This window comes from Lepus europaeus, chromosome 19 (genome assembly GCF_033115175.1).
Source record: "Lepus europaeus isolate LE1 chromosome 19, mLepTim1.pri, whole genome shotgun sequence".
Taxonomy (NCBI): domain Eukaryota; kingdom Metazoa; phylum Chordata; class Mammalia; order Lagomorpha; family Leporidae; genus Lepus; species Lepus europaeus.
Window position 1 is genome coordinate 55197067 of NC_084845.1, and position 23836 is coordinate 55220902.

Here is a 23836-nt window from a genome sequence, read left to right on the forward strand (position 1 = left end):
TGAGTTTCTACTTGTGTAAGCAGAGGAATCTCGGGGTGCCGATGAAGTGCTACAGGCACGAACCTGACCTGCCTGTGCTCGTGAGGACGGTGATGGGAACATGAACAGTGATGATTCTGCGGAGTTACGGTGCGGAAGGAGAACAGGTGCAGGTCTTACGACAGCGGCCGGTTGGTTGGGTGACTGCTTGGTTAGATGGTGACGTGAGTGAATGATACAGTCTTCAGTACCCTGCCTTGGTCTAAGAAGCATTCAAGGCCCCCAAAGCCTTTGGGTTTTCAGGGCCTCTGGAATCCTCACAGGATCATTTCTCTGGTGTTTTCAGACACAAAGGATTTCTGTGGAGTCTCACTGTCCATAGACTGCACTGGCACCGTTCTTAGCAAGGCCTGTGGCATTATTAGAACAACGCTTCTGTAGAGTAGTGACTCCTATGTGGTTTTCTGGGAGCAGTTAATTTCTGCCAATTCTTCCCTTGATCCCTTCCTAACCTGTGGTGCCCTGGTGTGCAGGTCACGTGGTCAGGAGCGGGGTGTTGGGGAAGCGTGTCAGTCCTGTCTTCCAGGTTGTGACCTTAGGCATACTACTTAACTCTTCTGCGCCTCAGCTTCCCCCTTTTTACAATGTAGCTATTGGGACAGGTGTGTAGCACAGCGGTTAAATCATCACCTGGGATGCCCTCGTCCCATATCAGAGTCTCTGGTTTGTATCCCAGCTCCCCCACTTCTGATCCAGCTTCCTTCTGGTGCATACCCTGGCTCAAGTACTTGGGAGCTACCACCCGTGTGGGAGACATGGATGGAATTCCCAACTCCTGGCTTCAGCCTGGCTCAGCCCTGGATGTTGTAGGCATTTGAGGAGTGAACTAGCCAATGAAAGATGTCTCCCTGTCTCTCTGTTTTTCAAATAAAATGAAAAGAAAAACAAACTTTAAATGTAACATTAGTAGTAGCTGTGTCCTAGGGATATGAATGGTTGTGTTTTAACTTAGAAAAGTTCTTGTACATGGATTGTGTTGATTAAATGTTAACTATAATTATTCAGTAAATATGTGAGTACTTCAAAAAGTTCTTAGAAAATGGAATTAAAAGATTTAAGTTTAGGGGCCGGTGCTGTGGCTCACTTGGTTAATCCTCCGCTTTGGACGCTGGCATCCCATATGAGCGCCGGGTTCTAGTCCCGGTTGCTCCTCTTCCAGTCCAGCTCTCTGCTGTGGCCCGGGAGTGCAGTGGAGGATGGCCCAAGTGCTTGGGCCCTGCACCTGCATGGGAGACCGGGAGGAAGCACCTGGCTCCTGGCTTCGGATTGGCGCAGCGCCGGCCATAGCAGCCATTTGAGGAGTGAACCAACAGAGGGAAGACCTTTCTCTCTGTCTGTCTCTCTCACTATGACTCTACCTGTCAAAAAAAAAAAAAAAAAAGTTTATTTTGCACAAAAAGGTTTGAAGTGTGTGGATAATACATACTTTCCGTGAACTTCCTGATGCAGTTTCAGCGTGTGCCTGCGGGATGCGCTGATTATGCTGTGCATACACTTGGTCCTGTCCCTTTCACTTGGAACCTGTTCCTGGCCTCAGGTTACACTACCTTTGCTCTGTTGATTGGGGTCTAGTGTTGTTTTCGTTGTCCTTTTCTAGCTGAAGTCCAGCGACTTTGCTGTCCTGAAGCAGTTGCTGCCTCTGCTGGACAAGGTCTCCAGCACATACCCTGACCCCGCCATCCAGGAGCTCGCCGTGGATCTCCGCATCACCATCTCTACCCATGGAGCCTTTGCCACGGAGGCTGTCAGTGTGGCTGCCCAGAGCACCCTGAGCAAGAAAGATCCAGAAAGGAAACCGGAAGGGCAGCGACACACGAATGCTGATGGAGCGCAGAGCCACCTCGAGCAGCAGCAAAACCGGGAGAAAGCACCCCACGCAGGCCAGCAGGCCCAGGCTGCATCTGTGCCTAAGGGGAGCCCTGAGCCCAGCACTGTCACAGCCCAGAAGCCTGGAAGTGTAACCACAGAACAGCTCCAAGAGCTGCTTCTGTCAGCTTATGACCCTCAGGTTCCGACGCGGGCCGCAGCCCTGCGCACTCTGTCCCGCTGGGTAGAGGAGAGGGAAGCCAAGGCCCTGGAGATGCAGGAGAAGCTTCTCAAGGTGAGTGGGACCTCCCACGCCGATGCAGGGGTACAGGGCGGGCCTCCTGCTGCCCCAGGACTCAGGGAGCCCCGGCCCGGAACGTGTGGATACTGGGAGGAGACGGGACTTACAGGAGGGACTTAGGTGACCACGCGAGGCTGCTGGATCAAACAGACTGGGTGCCGACAGGAAATGCTGTGGACGACAGGGTTGAAGTCTGGAGGAGGTGGATCTCAACGTGGCCTCCACATTGGTGGAGTTTGTGTGCTGAACGCAAAGGGGAAGCAGTAGCGTGAGGAGATCCCAGGGGTGGGCCGGGCCTTTCTTGGTGACCAGGTCCACTCTCAACACCGTGACCCAACCTGGAAAAGCCGCCTGTCTTCTATGGGCCACTTTTAGAGGGGCATCGGGTGGTACTGGGTCTCCTGCTTTCTTGCTTTGTCACAGTAAAAAAGCCGTTGGAGATGTGTGTGGAGGACATGAATGCTTAGCTGGGCGTCTTTTCCCTGTTGTGCCAATTGTGCTGACCTCAGGCGGGGTCGGAGACCAGGAGCAAGAGGTCTAGAGACGACTGCCTGGGATCAAGTCCCCGGTGTGGGTCCAGACCCCTACAGAAGCTTGCTGAGAAAACCGCTGTGTATTGAGCCGGGCCAGGCGCCTTCCATACGCTGTCTCCAGTTCTCCCAGCAACTGCAGCATTGGTGTGATCCCGTCTCACAGATAAAAAAGTAAAGCACAGAAATGTGCCAAGGATTTGCTGAAATTGAGCTGTTGCTGAAAACTCAAATATTTATCTTCTTTAAGTCATCATTAAAAATGTTGCTTAATATACCTGTGTTGATGGTGACTGCTGTGGGCATCTTTGGAATTTTCTTTAACTTCATTGAACCTTCATTGGCTGTATATAATTGATGGCCGAGTCCTGTCGATTCTTTTTCTCTAAGAAGTCTTTAAAATTGATTTCCTTCGGCCGGCGCCACGGCTCACTAGGCTAATCCTCCGCCTTGCGGCGCCGGCACACCGGGTTCTAGTCCCGGTCGGGGCACCGATCCTGTCCCGGTTGCCCCTCTTCCAGGCCAGCTCTCTGCTGTGGCCAGGGAGTGCAGTGGAGGATGGCCCAAGTACTTGGGCCCTGCACCCCATGGGAGACCAGGATAGGTGCCTGGCTCCTGCCATCGGATCGGCGCGGTGCGCCGGCCGCAGCGCGCCTACCGCGGCGGCCATTGGAGGGTGAACCAACGGCAAAAGGAAGACTTTTCTCTCTGTCTCTCTCTCACTGTCCACTCTGCCTGTCAAAAAAAAAAAAAATTGATTTCCTTCCTTCTTATTCACGGGGACACTACCCTGAATTAAGCTTCCCTTACTTCAAACATACACTAAGCCTTCCAACTTGGCCATCTTTCCAACGGGACTGATTTTAGGCTGTCCCTAATATACACACACTGGAGATACAGAGACAAGAGCCTCAAGTTGATATCAAGAATCACTGTGCTACCCCGTGGCATATCCAGTAAAGCTGCCACCTGTGGTGCCGGCATCCCATATGGGCACAGGTTCGAGTCCCAGCTGCTCCACTTCTGATCCAGCTCCCTGCTAATGCACCTGGGAAAGCAGCAGAAAAGATGGCCTAAATGCTTGGGCCCTTGCACCCATATGGGAGACCTAGATGAAGCTCCTGGCTCCTGACTTCAGATAGGCCCAGCTCCAGCCGTTGGCGGCCATTTGGGGAGTGAACCAGTGGATGGAAGTTTCTCTCTCTCTGTCTCTCTCTCTGCCTCTAGTTCTCTGTAATTCTGACTTTCAAATAAATAAATAAATCTTTTAAAAATCACTGTGCTAGCAAATCACTGGCACTGTATTTGGAGCAGATAACCCCCTCTTCTGGGTGCCCAACAGGAGGAACTTGGGCACACGGCCACCATGTTCTCCGGCTCTCGTGTTAGGGCCTGAGCTAAGCATGTCTCTGTAGTAGCTTGTAGCTAAGCAGGACTCTGCTGCTGACACACCCTGGTGAGTTTCTACGTTGTGAGGTATCGAGAGGGATTTGTTACTAATGTCGGTTGAAGTGCTAAAATTTGGATGATTTTTGAAAGTAGAACAGATTCGAAGTCATCTCAATAACACGATCTCACTTGCATTCCCATATGCTTTCTGAGTGCAAGAGAAAAGAACCGAATTGCAGCAAATACTCCCTGGATGGCATGTTTCCCCAGACCTCGCCTCTTGCATGTCGCAGCCTGTGGTCTGTCATATCATATGTGAGAATGTTCTCTACCATGGGCTGTCATCAAAAATGTAGAGGATTGACCTTCCACAGCCGGGTTTCCATGACTACTGCTACATTTCCCCCAATTCCTAATTTTTTAAACTCTGTAAAAGTGAGACTTGACGCACACCCGCATTTTCCCCACGAGACTAACTCTGACCAGCTTTTAACCAAGACAGGCAAGAGGAAAAGCATTTACTGTTTCAAGGCAGCTCATCAAGGAGGTCTCCTAAATTTCCCTTGCTCCCTGCCTGTCTTCTCACTGCTGTATTTTGTGGTTCCAGATATTCTTGGAGAACTTGGAGCATGAAGACACGTTCGTCTATCTGTCTGCAATTCAGGGTAAGCTGGCCCTGAGCACAGGCCTCCAAGTCCGTGGACAGGATTGTGTCACGTTTGTTTGCACAGAATCCCTCAAGTCATCAGGCCCAAGATGCGGGTCAGCTTTTTTTTTTTTTTTTTTTTTTTTTTTTAAATTTCCCTGGTTTTTAGCTGGAGGGTCTCAGAGGGTCCCTGGAGTGTGCAGTATTTCACGGAGATGTGCAGGTTTTGGTTATGCTTCCTTGTGATTCTATACGTTGGATCCCGTGGCTTTAAGGCAAGGAGGCAGAGGATAGTTCACACATGTGCTCCTCTCCCGGCAGCCCCTTGGGTTGACTGATATCACTGTGCACCTTTGTCCCCTCCAGGCCAGAGACGCCCACAATATTTAATACCTTTTTGTCATAAGTGGTTTTTGCAATAATTTGATTTTCCCTTTAGGATTCTTTGTTATTCTCCACACCGCCATCAATTTGTGGATTTAGAGAGATGGTGTAGAGAATTAGGCAGCCTTGGCTGAAGGCCGAGAAGCAGACAGGGTGAGAGGGTCAGAGTGAACTCCCGGTTTGCCTTGGCTTGGTCAGTGTGGGCACCAGAAGCCGAGACTTTGGAGCCCACCCCTCCTCTGGGTGCACCACCTCATTCCCCTTCCTCTCAGCTGCTGTGGACTCTGGCACATTATTCCTTCTGGGTTTCAGTTTCTTGTTTGTGAAAAGAGAACTGAATGGGAGGATGAATCGGCACAGCTGCTTTGGAAAGCAGACTGGCATTTCCACAAAAAAAAAGGTAAACAGAGTTTCCAGTCGACCCCGTAATTCCAGTCTTAGATGTATACCCTAAGGAAATGAAATGTTTGCACTAAAGCCTGGATGGGAACGTTCATAGCAGCATTATTCACAGTAGCCCAAAGGTGGAAACAATCCACATGTCCAGCATTGAATGGATAGATAAGCAAAATGTAGTGATATCATCAGCACATACATATACAGATGTGGTGTGGAGTATTATTTGACTATAAAAATTTGGGAAGTACTGATACGTGCTCTAACATGGATGGGCCTTGAGAAGCTTCTTGGTGAGAGAAGCTGGTCACCAAATACCACACATTGTGTGATTCCGTTTCCATGAAAAGTCTGGCTTGGCAGAGTGGGCTACTGGTTGCCTGGAGCTGAGGGAAGGGGGAATGGCTAGGGGATGGAAGCTGAAGGACACAGCATCTGGAATGATGAAAATGTTCTAAAATTGGTTGTGGTAACAGTTGCACAACTCCAAGTATTCTAGGAACCCTGAATCGTAAACTTTAAGTGGATGAATTGTATGCTATATAAATTATATCTCAGTAAAGCTGTTATCAAAAGAAAATTGAGGGGCCTGCATTGTGGCACAATTAGATGAAGCCGCCACCTACCATACTGGCATCCCATATGATCACCAGTTCAAGTCCTGGCTGTTCCGCTTCCAGTCCAGCTCACTACTAATGTGCCTGGGAAAGCAGTGGACATTGGCCCAAGTGCTTGGGCCCCTGCACCTGTGTTGGAGACCTAGAAGAAGCTCCTGGCTCCTGGCTTTCACCTGGCCCAGTGCTGGCTGTTGCAGCCATTTAGGGCGTGAACCAGCCAATGAAATATCTCTCTCTGTCTCTTCCTCTCTCTCTTTAACTCTTTCAGATAAATAAATAAATCCATTAAAAAATGAATAAGGGGGGAAAGAGCTAAAAGTATCAGCACCTAGGGAGATGTGATGACTAAGTGTGTTGTGGGAGGGGGATCCTGGGGCAGACAAAGGGCATTAGGGGAAACAAAGGAAATCTGAAAAAAACAGTGGACTTTAGCTGACAACAAAGTGTCAATATTGGTTCCTTATTTTTGACAAAGATGTCATCCTAATGTAAGATGTTAATTCTAGATGCAGCTGGGCGTGGGGTGTAGGGGACCTGCTGGACTGTCTTCCCAATGATTCTGTAATCCAGACCTGTCTGTCATAAAGAGTTGATTTATAAAGGGGGCGGCTAACACTAGGCCTCATTGAGTGAATGCCTTGAGAGTCCTCAGCACCTGGTGTTCAGTGTATGTGGGCTGTTATTTTAGTATTATGATCATCGTTGTTGCTTCTGCTGGATTGCTAGTTAATAATGTGGTGACCCATGTAACTTCTCAGGTCTAAAGCTCGAGTGGACTGGCGGTATGTTATTGATGTTCAACAAACTGCCCAACATTCAGGAGCTTAAAACACCAACTGTTATTACGGCTCGTGCACCTGTTGACAAGTTGAGTTTCTGGGTCTGGCTGGGTGGCTCTGCTTCTCCCTGCAGGATCTTCCCACTCCCTGACAGTGGCTCTGCCACATGTATTTCTGACCATCCCTGGGCGAGTGGCCTGCCAGGTTATGTTCTCCTGCTAATGACAGAAGTGACAGGTAGTGAACATAAACTGGAGAGGCCTTTTTAGGCCCAAGTTTGGAACAGGCATCCTGTCTCTTCTGCCTCATTCTATTGGCTAAAGCAATTCATGTGGCCCAACCCAAAGTCAAAGGGTAGAGAAATACACTCTGTCCCATTGGTGGGATAAACTGTCTGTCACAGTGCAAAGTACATAGTTGCAGAGAGGTTTGACAGGTTGACGCCATCACCCAGATGTCTTCTCTGTCTCCGGAAGCTGGTGCCAGCTCTCACTACTTGTTTGGGGTGTAAGTTGAGTATGTTCTGCACAGACTTGGTATTTCAAGCTGGAGAGAGAGGACACAGGGAAATCACACAGTGGTTAAGCCTGAGCCTTGGGATTCTTTCTTTATTCAGTAGACAGATTGTGCACCTGCCATACACAGAATACTTTGGAGTAACTGAGTTGTCCTGAGTAGCCTAAAAGAACATGGGGCAGGTATTGTGGCACAGCAGGTTAAGCCGCCGTTTGGGGTGCCCATGTCTTATAAGTGGAGTTAAGACACCAATGCCCATGTCTTCTAGTGGAGTGTCATTTGCATCCCAGCTGCCCTGCTTCTGATCCAGCATCCTGCTTTTGCATCCTGAGAGGCAGCGGATAATGGCTCAAGTACTTGGAACCCTGCCATCCACATGGGAGACCCAGGTGGAGATCCTGGCCCAGCCCTAGCTGCTGCAGTCATTTTGGAAGTAAATGGAGATCTGTTTCTCTGCCTTTCAAGTAGATAAAAATAAATGCAATTAAACATCGAAAAAGTAAAAGCAAAAATAAAAATTTTCAAAGGAAACAAAATTACCACCCAGAGAAGAAAAGGAGAACTAGGTGAAAGCAGGATCCTAAAGAGTAGTGTTTATGTTGTTGTTTTGTTTTGTCTTTTAAGATTGATTTATTTATCTGAAAGACAGAATGACAGAGAGATGGTGGGAGAGACAGATCTTCCACCCATTGGATCACTATCACTCCTCAAATGCCCACAGTAGCCAGGGCCAGACCAGCCTGCAGGCAGGAGCCATGAGCTCCATGCAGGTTTAGCAGGACGTTAGGAGAAAGTAATTACTCACAGCTGTGAGGCCACAGAGGCCCAGGGGCTTGTTAGGGCCCAGGAGACCGGGTGTGGAAGGATGGTACTTGGGGAAATCAGATAAATCAATGAGGCAACGACCAGAACTGCCTGTAATGAACAAGTCTCAGAAAACAAGCCATCCTGTACTTTTCCCAAGAAACTATCATGCTGTCAGGGAGATGTTCTTTATTTATTTGAGGCCTGGAATTTCGGGCAGTGGTGGTGTGTCGTTGGAATGGCTGCTTGGGAGAAGCTTTCTCAGCTGATTAACACGTTGAGCTCATTAGCCTCTAGGATCTGCTATAAAAGTTGCAACTGTTGGTGTCGTGTTTGCTTTTAGTAATTGTAATTGGTGTGCTAATCAGTTAGGAGCTAATTTGGTGATGAAGAACACGGGAGGCAGAGGTGTAATTTCGGTTCTCAGCTCCCAAGATGGACAAGATTGAGCTAATTGATGTTTTTGGTGTTTGCAACATGCACTTAAAAGCCAAGGCCTTAGGTGACTTTCCCATTAAGAAAGCAAAGAGCTGAATTTTCCCAACTTGCCCTGCCAGCGTAGTTTGCCAGGCAGAACGTGCTTTAGGATCAGTCCACTTGGAAATGTCCTGTGGGACAAGAGGTGCCTGCTTGTGGCAGGGGTAGCATTAGTGTTAGGAACTGTGTATGTGTATTTGAAGTTTTCCCTTTCTAGTCTGCCTTAATGGTTCCATCTGCAAGTTCCACTGTACTTCTTGCCTAACGCATTGAGATGTACATTTCTTTCCCAAGATCTCACTAACTCTGTCTCTAATCTAGGCAGAGAGAGAAGGGAATTGAAGTCATTCACTCAACAGATACTTATCCCTCCTGATACAAGAGTCTGATGTATGCATTCTCTGTCCATCAGAGCAGTCTGAGGACGACGTCCGCTGATGAAGTTCTCATCTGATGCAAGGCTGTCTGCATCTGCTTACTCCCACGGAGTCAGGGTGGTTGATTGGCTTGTCCTGGCAGTGGCAGCTGCTTCGGGCAGAGAATTAGAATCACAGCCACCATCAGGGTTTACAGCCACATGTCTTAATCTTTACCAGGCTGAGAACACGTATCTCTCCTTCTTAGGATCCTCATGGGGTCTGTTTCATCCTTTTTAAATCTCCATGGTTGCCACACACGTGCTGTGGTTTGTAGGAAGCTTGGTCCCAGTGTGGTGATGTTGAGGTGGTGGACCTTGCAGAGGGACCCGGTGGAGGGTGCATGGGTCACTGAGAGAGCCACCCTGCAAAGGGATTGTGGGATTGTTGTAGTTGTTGAGAGACCCTCCCCTCCCACCCCAGTATTGAGCAGGTCGATAAAGAAAAGAGCCTGGCTTCCTGTCCCGCCCTCCGTTTTCTCACTCTCCCCACATTCCCACTGTGGTGTCACCTGCCATGTTGTGATTGGAGCTGGAAGGACCTCACCAGAGCTAAGAAGCTGCTAGCAGCATGCCCTTGAATCTCTAGCACCGTGAGGTGTATGGATTTCTTTCTTTGCTTTTTTTTTTTTTTAAGATTTATTTATTTGAAACACAGAGTTACAGAGAGAAATAGAGACAGAGAGAGAGGTCTTCTATCCAGTGGTTCACTCCCTAGATGGCTTCAACGGCTGGACCTGTGCCAATCCAAAGCCAGGAGCCAGGAGCTTCTTCCAGGTCTCCCATGCGGGTGCAGGGGCCCAAGGACTTGGGCCATCTTCTACTGCTTTCCCAGGCCACAGCAGAGAGCTGGATCGGAAGAGGAGCAGCCGGGACTAAAACCGGCGCCCATGTGGGATACTGGCACTTCAGGCCAGGGCTTTAGTCCGCTGCACCACAGCGCCAGCCCCCTTTCTTTGCTTTTTTTTTTTTTTTTAATTTATTTATTTCAAAGGCAGAGATATATATAGAGAAGGAAACACACACACACACACACACAGAAAGAGAGAGAGAGAGTGAGTTTCCATCTGCTGGTTCACTCCCCAAATGTTTGCAACAGCCGGGGCTGGGCCAGGCTGAAACCAGGAACCAGGAGTCTCATCTTGGTCTCCCACATGGGTGCAGGGGCCTAGGTACTTGGGCCATCTTCTGATGCTCTCCCAGGTGTACTAACAGGGAGCTGGATTGGAAGTGGAGCAGCCAGGACTCGAACCAGCGCCCATATGGGATGCCAGCATTGTAGGCAGAGGCTTAACACTCTGTGCCACAGTGCTGGCCCATCAGTTTCTTTTGTACATAAAGTAGTCAGCTCTGAGTATTTTGTTTCAGCAATAGAAGATGGATTAAGACAAAAAGTAGCACATTCTCATCTGAAAAATCTCAAGGACAAGGAAATATATAAAGTGGGAGGCCTTAGTTCTTCAAAATAGGAGTTAAGATATGAGGGCCTCATGATGTCTATTAGATGCATGGGGCATTTTTCGGGTTTCAGTGTTGAAGTTGATGGTTAGTAACGTGTAAATGAATAAGTGGTATTCTTCAGTAAGTATCAGGCCCAGACTATTTATCATGCTCATTCTCAGTGACTAAAAGGACACGTCCAGGGCAACAAACGCGTTTTGGGGATCCCAATGATTCCTCTCAGTCTCAGAAGAATCTTGGAGAAAACTACCAGGCTCATTTAAAAAAAAATAATATAAAACCTGCCTGGGCTCTGAGCCCAGCATGGGAGGTACAAGTCTGCCAGTGTGCGTAGGGTGAGAGAGCCCCGGCGTCTGGACATGCCCGAGCAAACGGCACCAGCCTCCCTGCCTTCTCCTCTCAGAGGCAAGTTTTCATTTCTGGCGAAAGAGCCAAGGGGAGGGAAGGCAGAAGCCCGGAAGGGGGGAGGTAGATACAAGATGAAAATTGTTTTCACAGAGTTTCAAACCGAGCAGGACTTCGAGTCTTAACTTGTCAAGGACTGAACTCTATCTCATTCTGAGTTCTACCTCCAATAAAGGAAGCCGAGAAACCATTAACTGAAAGTAACTCTGTCCCTTGAAAGAGCATCTCATGGGTCTGGCATTGAGATTTGGAATCCGGTCTCGCGAAGTTTATCGTCTCCATTTGTGTCCTTGAAATGGGAAGGTCTCCTTCGCATGCTGTTCTGGTCTGTACCACCTAATTAACAAATGAGCATTTAGCAAGCATCTCTCCTATCTGCCAGCCCAGTAAATTCTCAAAGTAGTTCTAGAAAGTAGACATTATCCCCATTTTTTTAAACTTCTTACTTGAGATATAATTTACATACCTAAAATTCACCAAACTAAAATATGCAAGTCAGTGGTTTTTAGTATATTTCAAGAGTTGTGCAACCATTACCTACTATCTAATTTTAGAATATTTTCATCATCCCATACTCATTAGCAGTCACTTCCTGCTCCTCACTCCCCCAGTGCCTGGCATCTACCAGTTTACTTTTTGTCTCTGTGGATTTGCTTACTCTGGACATTTCCTGAAAATGGAGCCATAGGATACAGTGGACCAGCCTGTTAACTTTCTGTGTGGTCCCTTTCACTTCAGCGTAAGGTGCTTAAGGTTCATCCATGTCATAGCTGGGGTCACTGCTCAGTAACTCTTTGTGACTGAATGAGATTTGATTGTATCCATTAGCCATGTTTTGTTTCTATTTTTTGACTATTAGAAATAATGTTGCTCTGAACATTTGTATGGTTTTCTGTGGGTACCTGTTTTCATTTCTTTCAAACGTATACTGAGGAGAGGAATGGCTAGGTTGTATGGTAACTTTTTTTTTTAAAGATCTATTTACTTATTTGAGAGACAGAGTCACACACACATACACAGAGGTCTTCCATCCGCTGGTTCACTCCTCAAACAGACACAATGGCCGGAGTTGTGCCAATCTGAAGCCAGGAGCCAGGAGCTTCTTCCAGGTGTCCCTTGTGGGTGCAGGGGCCCAAGGACTTGGGCCATCCTCTACTGCTTTCCCAGGCCGTAGCAGAGAGCTGGATCGGAAGTGGAGCGGCCATATGGGATGCTGGCACTGCAGGCGGCAGCTTTACCTGCTACACCATAGCGCCAGCCCCTAGTTTGCCTCTCTTAAATGACTGATGATGTCATTCATCTTTTTCATGGATTTATTGTCCATTTGTTAAACCTTCTTAGAGAAATATCTTCAAATTCTTCGTCATTTTTCTAAATATTTTATTTTATTTTATTTGAAAAGCAGAGAGAGAGACAGACAAAGAGGCCTTCTGTCCCTAAATGCGTGCAGCAGCTGGGGCTGGACCAAACCACAGCAAAGATCCTAGCACTCCATCTGGGTCTCCCATGTGGGTGGCATGGGCTCCAGCATTTGAACCATAACCTGCTACCTCCCAGGATGCATTAACAGGAAGTTGGATTGGAAGTGAAGGAGCTAGGACTCTAACCAGGCACTCTGATATGGAATGTGGGCATCCCATGTGGTGGCTTAACCCACTGCACCAAATGCCTGCCCCGTTTTGGGGCCTTTTTTTAATTGAGTTATTTTTCTTTTCTTTATCCTTTTAATTTTCATTTATTTTATTCTGAATTTATTCCCAAGCCATACGTTTTTGTTTCTTTAGTTTCTTCTGGCATGTCTTCTTCTTCTGTGCCACTGCCTCCTCTGGTTTAGGAACAATTTTTTTTTTTTTTTTTTTTTAGTGAGGATTATCTCCATGTGGCACAGTGAGTGTATGTATGGGTTAATCCGACCATGGGCTCTGTAGGAACGGCAGTGTCTTGGGGACATTGCTCACCTGGGTGTGTTCAGTAACTGGAGAATCTACATCCGAACCATTCAGTTCCGCATCACTGTAGTTTTAAGCAGGAACAACAGATACAGCACTCTCTGGGCCACCAACCTCGTGACCAACCCCACTGCTTGGCAGGGGCATGCCCACCAGCTCCACCATTCTGACAACAGGGTGGCGTGCAGTGCTTCTTTAATGTAACATCTTCCAAGATACTTGGTGGCTGGGGATGGCACTGTAGTGTAGCCCGTAAAGCCACTTCCTGCAGTGCCAGCATCCCAAATGAGTGCATGCCAGTTTGAGTCCTGGCTGCTCCGCTTCCGACCCAGCTCTCTGCTGTGGCCTGGGAAAGCAGTAGAAGATGGCCCAAGACCTTGGGCCCCTGCACCTGCATGGGAGACTTGGAAGGAGCTCTTGACTCCTGGCTTCAGATTGGCCCAACTCCTGCCATTACTGCCCTTTGGGAAGTGAACCAGTGGATGGAAGACCTGTCTCTCTCTCTCTCTCTCTCTCTCTCTCTCTCTGTGTCTGCCTCTGTGTAACTCTGCCTTTCAAATAAATAAATAAATCTTAAAAAAAAAAAAAAGATACCGGTGGCTTTTCAGATAAGCATACCCTTGATGCTGGGCAATTTCTCAGGTGTTCTTAAAGTGAGCGTGAGGATTTAAACCTCTTGATTTGCGTGATTTTATGTGGTTTTCTGGGCCAAGTGGATATTGAACCATTTTGACTAAACACCTAAGGCCAATAAAAGGAAGATTCTTTTTTATTATTATTGAAGTATAATAGGTTTTTATATAGTATTCTGGAGATAGGTTCTTTATATCAAACATATTATTTGTAAATATTTTTTTCTATCCTGTAGTTTGGAATGGCTTTTCTCTTAAGTAATGGTGTTATTTGAAGCACAAACGTTTTTACTTTTGATGAACTATCAATTTTTTTCTTTCATTGCTTATACTTTTGGTGTTGCTTCTAAGAAATCATTGTGTAACTCAAGATAATGAAGATGTACTGTGGTGTTTTCATCCAAGAGTTTTATAGGTTTAGCTGTAGCAATCAGGTCCATGATCCACTTTGAGTTAATTTCTGGGTGTGATATGAGATATCCCAATTTTTAAAAAAAGATGTATTTATTTATTTATTTATTTGAAAGGCAGAGATACAGAGAGGCAGAGAGAGAAAGAGGGAGGGAGGTCTTCTATCTGCTGGTTCACTCCCCAAATGGCCGCAACGTCCAGAGCTGCATCAATCCAAAGCCAGGAGCTTCTTCTGGGTCTCCCACGTGGGTGCAGGGGCCCAAGCACTTGGGCCATCATCTACTGCTTTCCCAGGCCACAGCAGAGAGCTGGATGGGAAGAGGAGCAGTCAGGACTAGAACCGGCGCCCATATGGGATGTGGGCGCTGCAGGTGGATGCTCAGCCTACTACACCAGAGCCCCAGCTCCAGGATAGCTCGATCCTGTACCAATGGTTCTGAGACTGAGATAGGTTAAGTCCTTTCCCCAGAATTACCTAGCAAGTAATTAGGGCCTTGGCCTTGGCCTTCAAATCGTACTTTCCATTCCAGTATACTAGATTACTTCTCTAGATCTTTTCAGATTGTGGTAGAAGTTCACCCTATTTTGTTTTTAAAATTATTTATTTCAGATTATTTAGAAGGCAGGGAGACAGAGATCTTCCTTCTGCTGGTTCACTCCCCCAGATGCATACAATAGCCAGGGCTGGGTGAGACAGAAGCCAGGAGCCCACGAGTTCATCTGAGTCTCCCCTGTGAGTGGCAGGAACCCAGCTGCTTGAACCATCACCTGCTGCCTCCCGCGGTGTGCATCAGCAGGAAGCTGGGTAGGAAGTGGAGTGCAGGCTCAGAGCCAGGCACTGCAGTGCGGAACGCAGGCGTCCCAAGCCACGTCAGCACAGCTACTGTGCTGAATACCCACTCCTGTTGAGGTTTTTTTTTTTAACATAAAAAAGATAGTATGATGATTATTGTCAGTAATGCATATTAAAATTGATCAGTCCTTAATGATCTTTGATTCTGCCAACAATTCTGAAATAAAAAGGCAGAAATCACAGTCCTCATTTGCCACATAGAATTGACTCGCCTGCAGTCACAAACGTTGGGAGAGTGGTGGAGCTGGGACCAACCTGTAACGCAGGGGTTCCCTGTGTCTTGTACCTTGGCTGACTGCAGCGTCCAGGAGATATACATGGTGCCTTGTTCCCCTCTCCCCAGTCAGAGATTGCATTGCACAGCCCAGAATAGTTGAGTTGTACAGGAGCTTCCTTTTCAGAACATCTATGCTGTGGTTTCCTGTATCAGTCAAAGACTGATGCATTCAGATTCGCATCAGAACATCCAGCAGCCTAGCGCATTGGCCTGTATGTGAAAGATGAACTGGCTGCTAAACAGTTATTTTCACCTTCCAGGATTGACCCTGGGGGGTCCGGCATTGTGGCTCAATTGGTTAAGCCTCCACGTGGCTTTGACCTGGCCCAGCGCTGGCTGTTGCAGGCTTCTGGGGAGCAAATCAGTCGATGGAAGATCTCTGTGTCTCTCCTTTTCTCTTTGTTACTTTTTCTTTCAATAAATAAATAAATGAATCTGAAAAAAAAAAAAAAAAGATTGGCTCCTGGATGATTGCTGATTGCCGTATAAGAGAAATGGCAGTGAATACCAGAGAAGTCCCCACTTCCTGAGTGCCTGTGATTAGCACACTTCACAGGTGAGGGAGCTGATGCTCAAAGCAGTTGCGTAATGGGACCAGAGTGACGCAGGTGCGAAGTGACAACGTTGGGATTTGAGTTCAAGCCGCTCTGGCTCTGAAGACTGCTGTCGGACCGGGAAGAGCCGTGAACCACAGTGTCCACAGTGGTCCTGTTCCCAGGGGCGGGGGCTGAGTTTCCTAATGATCTTAGGTACAGCACAACCAGGACTGCCTATCGGAAATGATTTCACAGCACATCAACCCTTTAACGTGTAACTTAATAGTATGCTGATCTCATGCCTGCTTGATTTTCACTTTGCTTTGCTTTGCCCGTTTGGCAGTGTGTAGAGCGTTAATTTTTAAGCGACCTCTGTGTATCGTTGAAACTTTTCTTCCACTGTGGACTGTGAGTACACGTGTGCTACTTCACACCCATCCTGCTTCCTGCTGGTGGTCACGCTTGTTACAGGGCCCAGGTGTCAGCACTGCTTTTAGGAGGATTAATGACAAGGCTTCAGAAACCAACCCTGGGATTTATGCAGTTTACTGAGTGCCTCAGTCTATTCTGTGCTGTTCTAACAATATCGGAGACTGGGTAATTTATAGATTTAGTTTGTACAGTTCTAGAGGCAGGGAAGTTCAAGGCCGAGGGGTCTGCATCTGGCGAGGGTCCTCCTGATGGTCACGCCATGGTGGAAGGCAGAAAGACAAGAGCAGAGGGAGAGAGCGGTAGGGGAGAGGGAAGAGGACCAAAGTCATCCTTTTTGCGGGAGCCTGGCGTTAATCCATTTGTGCGGACAGAGCCCCTGAAGGCCCCACCCCTCCACACTGTCGCCTCGGGCGTTTTCAGTGCGTGGACTCTGGGGGACACATTCAGACCAGAGCATGGAGGTTTGCTCTCTCTGAGGCCAGTAGGTGACATCTAAACGTAACACGGATTAGGAGACTAGGGAGAAACTAGAACCCCTTTACATTGCTGAGGGAAACGTAAAGTGGTGTAGCCCCTTTGGAAAACAGTCTGGAGGCTTTCAGAAGGTTGAACATAGCTATCATGTGATCTGCCAGTTCCATATCTAGCTGTACGCCCAAGAGAAATGAAAACGTGTCCACACAGGAGTTTACATTATCATTCATAGTAGCCAAAAAGTAGAAACAACCGAAATGCGTGTCACCTGGTGAACAGATAAATAGAATCTAGTGTATGTATATACTGGAATATTATTTGACAGTAAAAAGGAGTGAAGTATACTACTGACACATCCTTGCAGTACAGCTCCGACAGACATTGAAATGTGGCAGGTGGAAGAAGCCAGACACCAAAGGCCACATCTCCCATGAGTCCATGTGTGTGAAATATCCAGAAAAGGCAAACTGTGGAGAGAGAAAGCAGATTAGCGGCTACCCGAGAGCGGGGGAATAAGGGACCAGGAAGTGACTGATAATGAGGTTTCTTTTTGAGGAGAGGAGAGTGTCTTAGAATTAGGTACTGTGCTGCTTGCAAAACCTTGTACATATATTCAAAATAAACTGAATTATACACTTTATTTTTACTTTTACTTTAAGAATTATTTTTTTTAAGATCGGCACTATGGCATAGCAGGTTACGCTGCTGTCTGAAGTGCCAGCATCCTGTGGGCAATGGTTCAGGTCCCAGCTGCTCCATGTCCAATCCAGCTCCCTACTAATGTGCTTGGAAGAGCAGAGGAAGATGGCCCAAGTACCTGGGCCCCTGCACTCATGTGGGAGACCCGCGTGAAGCTCCTGGCTTCGGCCTGGCCCAGCCCTGGCTGTTGTGACCATTTGGGGAGATTTATTTATTTATTTGAAAGAGGGGCTGGTGCGGTGCTGTGGTGTAGTAGGCTAAGCCTTCACCTGTGGTCCTGGCATTGCATATGGGCACCAGTTCATGTCCCAGCTGCTCGTCTTCCAATCCAGCTCTCTGCTTATGGCCTGGAAAAGCAGTGGAAGATGGTCCAAATGCTTGGGCCCTGCACCTACATGGGAGATCGGCTCAGCTCTGGCTATTTGCATTTGGGGAGTAAACCAGCGGATCGAAGACCTTTCTCTCTGTCTGTAACTGTACCTCTCAAATAAATAAAATCTTTAACAAAAAAGAAAAGAAGAAGAAGAAGAGAGATCTTCCTTCCATTGGTTCACTCCCCAAAAGGCTGCAGTGACCTGGGCTGAGCCATGCCAAAGCCAGAAGCAGTAACCTAGGAACTCCATCTGGGTCTCCCTCGTGGGTAGCAGGGGCCCAAGCACTTGAGCCATCTTCCACTGCTTTCCCATTAGCAGGGAGCTGGACTGGAAGTGGAACAGCTGGGCATTGAACTGGCCCCCACATTGGGTGTCAGTGTTGCAGGCGGTGGCTTAATGCACTACACTACAACACCGGCCCCTGAATTATACACTCGTAAAATTTTCAAAATGCAGAACTGTAGTTTCTCAGGATGCTTTTAGGAACGTGAGGGTGAATGTGCCGGATGTCGATGTGTGGAGATTGAACTGAGTGAGGGGATCGAGGCAGAAAGAATACACGGAGGTAGGAGAATGTTCAGGGTGGGGCCGGCAGGGAAGTGGCAAGCTGTTCAAGGTGCTGGTGGAGTAAAGGGGCATGAGGGTAAGGAGGGGGCCTGAGCTGGAGGGTAAAGCTGGGGGGGCACCAAGGGCAGGCATCCAGGCTCTCCTGTTGGGCTCGGGGGAGCCCAGTAGCTTCCAGCTCTGTGGCGTGTAGGCGGCAGGCTCCTGGCTCTGCAAGTATCATGCTTGTTGATGGCTACCGTGTCTTTGCTCTTAGTTTCTCTCATGACCTGCCGAAGCCTAGCCGTGTTATCAGAGGTCACGTCTGTTATTTCGTGTACTCTTCAGCACTACCCTGGCAGAGTCAGTACCCCCCCCCCCCTCCCCGCATTTACCAGGCAAGAAACCAAGGCTGAGAGGTTGTTGCTTGGCTGTCCACTAGGTGATGGAGCCTGGATTCAACTCCATGGCCAAGGCCCTATCCACCCTGTGCTGCCCTCCTCTCTCCATGCCACCTTCTGACTTTATTCCGAACATTTCGTTGTATTTTTGAGTTTTAGTTTTTAACAGATTCATTCCAGGTCGTAGATATGGCTCCAGGATTACAATGATATTCCCTTCCTTCACCCTCCTTCCCCTCTCTCTCCCACCCTCCTTCCCCTCCCTTTCTTTTTTCTGCCTTTCGTTCTTTTTTAAGTTTTTGAGATAACGTTTTTAATTCACATTACCATCAAGAGCTTAATGCTCCACCAGATAAAAGGTTTTACAAGCAAAAAAACAAACAAACAAACAAAAAAACCACCTAGTTTAGCCAAAATATAGGCAAGGGCTATTAACAAAAATCAAATGGAAAGATGACCATTTCACCCGTATACAGTAAATTTTAAAGTACTCACAGGTCATTAAAACTATGGTAGTGTGGCATTCTTAGCCATTGGTCTGACAGAGAGGAAACAAAGATTGACAAATGTATCTTTACCGCATCCCCTTCTTGCTTGTCTCAAACCGCCATGATCCCTGCTCTAGCGGGGGAGGTGTGTGTATGTGTGTGTGTGTGAATGTGTGAGTGTGAGTGTGTGAGTAAGTGAAATGAAGCCACCTGCCCAGTGGATCCTGACATTTTCAGTTAAGCAATTAAACACTTCTTCATCTCATGGTTTCCAGGGCCCCTTGCAAATCCTTCACCTCGGATTCATGTAGACCAGCTGTCACCACGGCAGAATTCACTACAAAGAAAGCCATCGCAGGAGAGCTGGGGGTGACATTACTGGCTCAGATGTCTGTTATAAGCTCTTAAGGTGTAAGTGAGCACCACCTTGCATAATGGCCGCCCCTTGTGTGTAAATTGGGATTTGAAGACAATAGGACAGCGCAGTGGGAGAGCTGAGTGAAAGGGCAAGCCCCTGTTTCCACTGAACTTTAAGGTCACACCCTGTACCCACAGCCTGCCCCGCAGGATCCATGCAGAGGTGAGGCGGGAGGGGCGCCCTGCCTCTGTTACACTGAATTTCAAATACAAATTAAAACTCCTGACCTCCCCAGAGGTGATTAAGAGGATCCTTGAAGCCACTCACACACTTAATAGGCCCAATTATAGTTTTTATTAACCCTGACATAGCTCCTTTTGTTGCTGAATCGTACCTCTTAAATGCTGCATTCTGCTTTTTACCCTTGGTTTTGCGTCCTGACCTTGTGGTGTCTCCGCTGCCACTGAGGAAGCTTGAGAGCTGGGAAGGAGCTGAGCCTCAGGGAGTGGGCGGCAGATGTTGAGCCACCAAAGACGTAATGAGGGCATCTCTTCGCCCACCTGCCGGGGCAGGATCCCTAAGGTTTGCTGCCTTAGGAGACGCTCCTTTTAGAAGCAGTTTTGCATTTTGTGTCCAACTTTTGTTTTCCGTTGTTGATAACCTGACTTTAGCTAAGGACAAGAGAACCATAAAATGTGGTCTTTGGCTGCTGGGTTTTCCTTTTTTAATGTTTATTTCTTTTTATTTCTTTGAAAAGCCAAATGAGAGAGAGAGAGAGAGAGATATATCTTTATGCACTAGTCCACTACCCAAATACTACAACAGCTAGGGCTGGGCCAGGCCAAAACCAGGAGCCCAGAACTTCATCCAGGTCTCCCATTTGGGTGGCAAGAACCCAAAGTATTCAAGTTAACACCTACTGCCTCCCAGGGTACTTATTAGCAGGAAGCTGGATTGAAAGTGGATGGAGGGGAGGGGCGCTGTGGCGCAGCGGGGTAAAGCCCTGGTCTGAAGTGCCGGCATCCCATATGAACACAGTTCGAATCCCGGCTGCTCCACTTCTGATCCAGCTCTCTGCTGTGGCCTAGGAAAGCAATAGAAGATGGCCCAAGTTCTTGGGCCCTGCATCCACGTGGGAGACCTGGAAGAAGCTCCTGGGTCCTGGCTTTGGATCAGCTCAGCTCTGGCCATTGCAGTCATTTGGGGAGTGAACCAGCGGATAGAAGACCTCTCTCTTCTCTCTGGCCCTACCTCTCTCTATAATTCTTTCAAATAAATAAAATAAATCAAAAAGAGAGAAAGAGTGGATGTGGGACTCCATCCCAGACACTCCAGTACTTGATGCATGCATCCCATGTGGCATCACAATGCCCACCAACATTTTGTCTGTTTTAAGATTTTTTTTTTAACTTGAAGGCAGAGAAAGAGAGAATCTTCCATCCACTGATTCTCTTCTCAAATGGTTGTAACAGCTGGAACTGGCCCAGGCTGAAGCCAGGAGCTTCTTCGGAGTCTCTCACACAGGTGTAGGGCCCAGGCATTTGGGTCATTCTCCGCTGCTCTCCCAGGAGCTGGATAGGAAGTGGAGCAGCCAGGACTCAATAGTCGCCCATGTAGGATGTGGGCGCTTCAGGTAGCTTAATCTGCTGTGCTACAACACCAGCCCCCATGGGTTTTTTCTTAAAATGTTTGTTCATTCATTCAGCACGTTTTTGTTGAGCACTACCGTGTGTTTTGAGGGCACTGTGCTAGGCAGGAGTGAATTGCTGGGACAGACGGTCATGCCCACCTTTGTTTAGTTCCCAGTTGGAGGAGAGCAAATACAAATGAAAGAATCAGGTGGGCAGGTTAAAATAGGGTTCTGACAGGTGCGCTGAAGAAGCAGCACAGAGCACTGCAGAGCCGGTTTTAGGGCATTTCACCTGACAGAGGGGAGGGAGGAAGCGACCCTACAGGTGGTGGGCATAGGAATTAACCTCGGGGAGGGAAGAGTGTTGCAGACTGCAGGCACAGCAGAGCAGCAGGGCTGTGGCCGGCAGGAGCAAGCAGGCAGCAAAGACTAATGAGGACATTTAATGCCACATGTCACGTGTCGTTGTCAGGCCACACACACTCCCTCCTCCACCCCCACCCCCTCCGCCGCCACTGATGGTCCCTTTTTAAGTGAGAACATTGATATCTGTGCAAACCTCCCAGCTCAGCCAACCAGCACGCAGCCCTTAACCATTGTGAAGAACATTCCAGCTGCAGAGGGAAAGGGGAAACCCCAGAGTTATTTTTAATTTTTAAGCAAGTGGTTTTCAGATAATTTTTGAGCAGTAGAATTCGTTTTCAAGTGCGATCTAACATGAAGGTGTTCCGAGCACAGGTGACTCCTACTTTCTTCTTTGTGCCTTTTCCATTTCTCCCATTCTCTAGCGTGAATGTATATTGCTGCTAAATCAGAAGAGGATGTTTTTCAAATCATACGCTGTTCAGGGAAACGGAGTTGTTCCTGAGGATGAGGTTCAAGGACTAGTGCAGATGGAAGCAGATGGCCCCCTCTGTTGCTGTGCCCCAGTGACCTTTTCACAACCAGGGATCACCAAAGCACACAGTGACCGGGGCTTTTTCACCATGAAATTACGGGATGACAGCAGAAACCTCATTGACAAACAGATGTTTTTCCCAAGTGGAGCTTTTCTTAATGAAATGGTTGCTTAGAAACCAGACCATAATAATAACTTTTCTATATTTAGTTTGTAAAGTGATTCAGTTTGCAGGATTATTAAGTCAGAGAATACTAATTAGATCAGACCGAACATACCCATTATTCTCGTCTTGCAATTCAGCAACCAAATGGTTAACTTAGCAGCAGGAGTCCATCCAGCATGTGTCTGTGCAGACACTGTTCATGACAGAGGACGTACGGGAAAGTGACAGCTCCTGGAGCGGCCCTGATCTCGTCCCTGGGACGCCACAGTGCACGCTGGTGGCTGCCCTGTCACCCGTGTGCATTAGAAGCTGTTGCATGGAACACTTATTAGGTTGCCAAGGTGATCAGTTAGGTCATGGGGTCAAAAATCATACGTGAAAATGTGAGAATAAATTCCATTTCAAGTAAGCTCAGTGAGCCAGCAGTGTGAATAACAATTTATAAATGAGAACTCTGATACACTACCTACTACTAACAAGGAAACCTCAGCACGCAGCCTGTTTGTCAGACGTTGTAACGTAAACCATGCAAAGTCTGGGAGATAGACTTCTGTCTTCCATTTCCAGGACTGATGAGCTACCTGAGCTGAAAGCCCTTGTACAGGGAAACACACGTAAAATAGCGTAAAAGCACGGCAGAGCTAACAAGAAGCAGGGAGTGACCAAGTCCGCATTTTAAGAAAAAACCCAAACTCTAAGAGGTAAACTGTGGGTGGAATCCTGCAGTGGCCCTGAGAGCATTTGCTTGCCATTCAGCTGTCGGTTCCACCCCCCGCAGAAGGGGAAGCCCAGACCCCCACCTCCGCGGGGAATCTAACAGAGAACACTCCAGCGGTAAGCCCAGCTCCCAGAGGAGTATACCAGCCCGTGAGCTCAAAAATGCCAGCCATCACTTCAACCCCGGGGGACTGGGAGCAGACCGGGAGGGAATAAGGAAGGAAAACGTATTCCTGGGAGATCGTAATCATCGCGTGGCCCCGCTGTCCTGCAGATCTGCACTATCAGGATTCAGAAAATCTCAAGCAGGGATCAGAGTTTGGAATGTATCCGTACATATCTGGCAGAAACAGAAGAGTCTCTCCTATGGAAAAAGGCACCTTCTCCCAGACCCCGGGGCCCCTGTTATCATTTTTTATTTTTACTTTAATTTTTAAAATTTTTAATAATGAGAAAAATTTATATTAAGTGTCTTATATGCTGCTACTACTGTAGATACAATGATTAACCCTGTGGATAAAAATTCATGAAAATTCAGAGAGGTGGGTGATAAGGACAGACAGAAATGGAAGTGTGTGTATTATGGCATATGTGTTAAGGGGAGCTTTTGTGCAGGCTTCAGGGTTAGCTGTCTTCAATGAATCTTCACCAGGGAATGAGAAATGCTTTGGGAACCCCCTTTGAAAGATTTCTTTTGCCTGCAAAAAGGCAGACTGTCGGGTCTGAAGGGATTTGTTCTTGAAGGCACTCCAGCCAGTGGTGGTGTCGTGTTGAGCCCTCTGCAGACAGAGCCGTGTCAGGGCTGCAGCTCTGGGAAACCTTCCCGCCGCCCCGCCATCAAGCCCAGTGCTGCTGAACCACTTTCTTCATAGCTGCGACTCTCGGGGAGCCACACATGGCACACGTGTGAGGCCAAGTCACCCATCCATGGGGCCCTGGGTCAAGAGTCTGCTAAAAATATTTATATATACATATATATAAAATGTAAAATTTGCCACTTAACTCTGTTTAAAATGTACAATTTGGTGGCATT

General features: G+C 47.7%; 1 protein-coding gene across 2 annotated transcripts in view; it reads left to right on the forward strand.

The window, feature by feature from the left end:
* Positions 1-23836, forward strand: part of TANGO6 (transport and golgi organization 6 homolog) — a 205432-nt gene that overhangs the window by 69201 nt on the left and 112395 nt on the right. For both annotated transcript variants that reach the window (XM_062175871.1, XM_062175872.1), the window contains exons 13-14: positions 1637-2140; positions 4673-4730. In XM_062175871.1, the coding sequence (XP_062031855.1) occupies positions 1637-2140; positions 4673-4730 (562 nt within the window). The remainder of the gene's footprint in view (positions 1-1636; positions 2141-4672; positions 4731-23836) is intronic.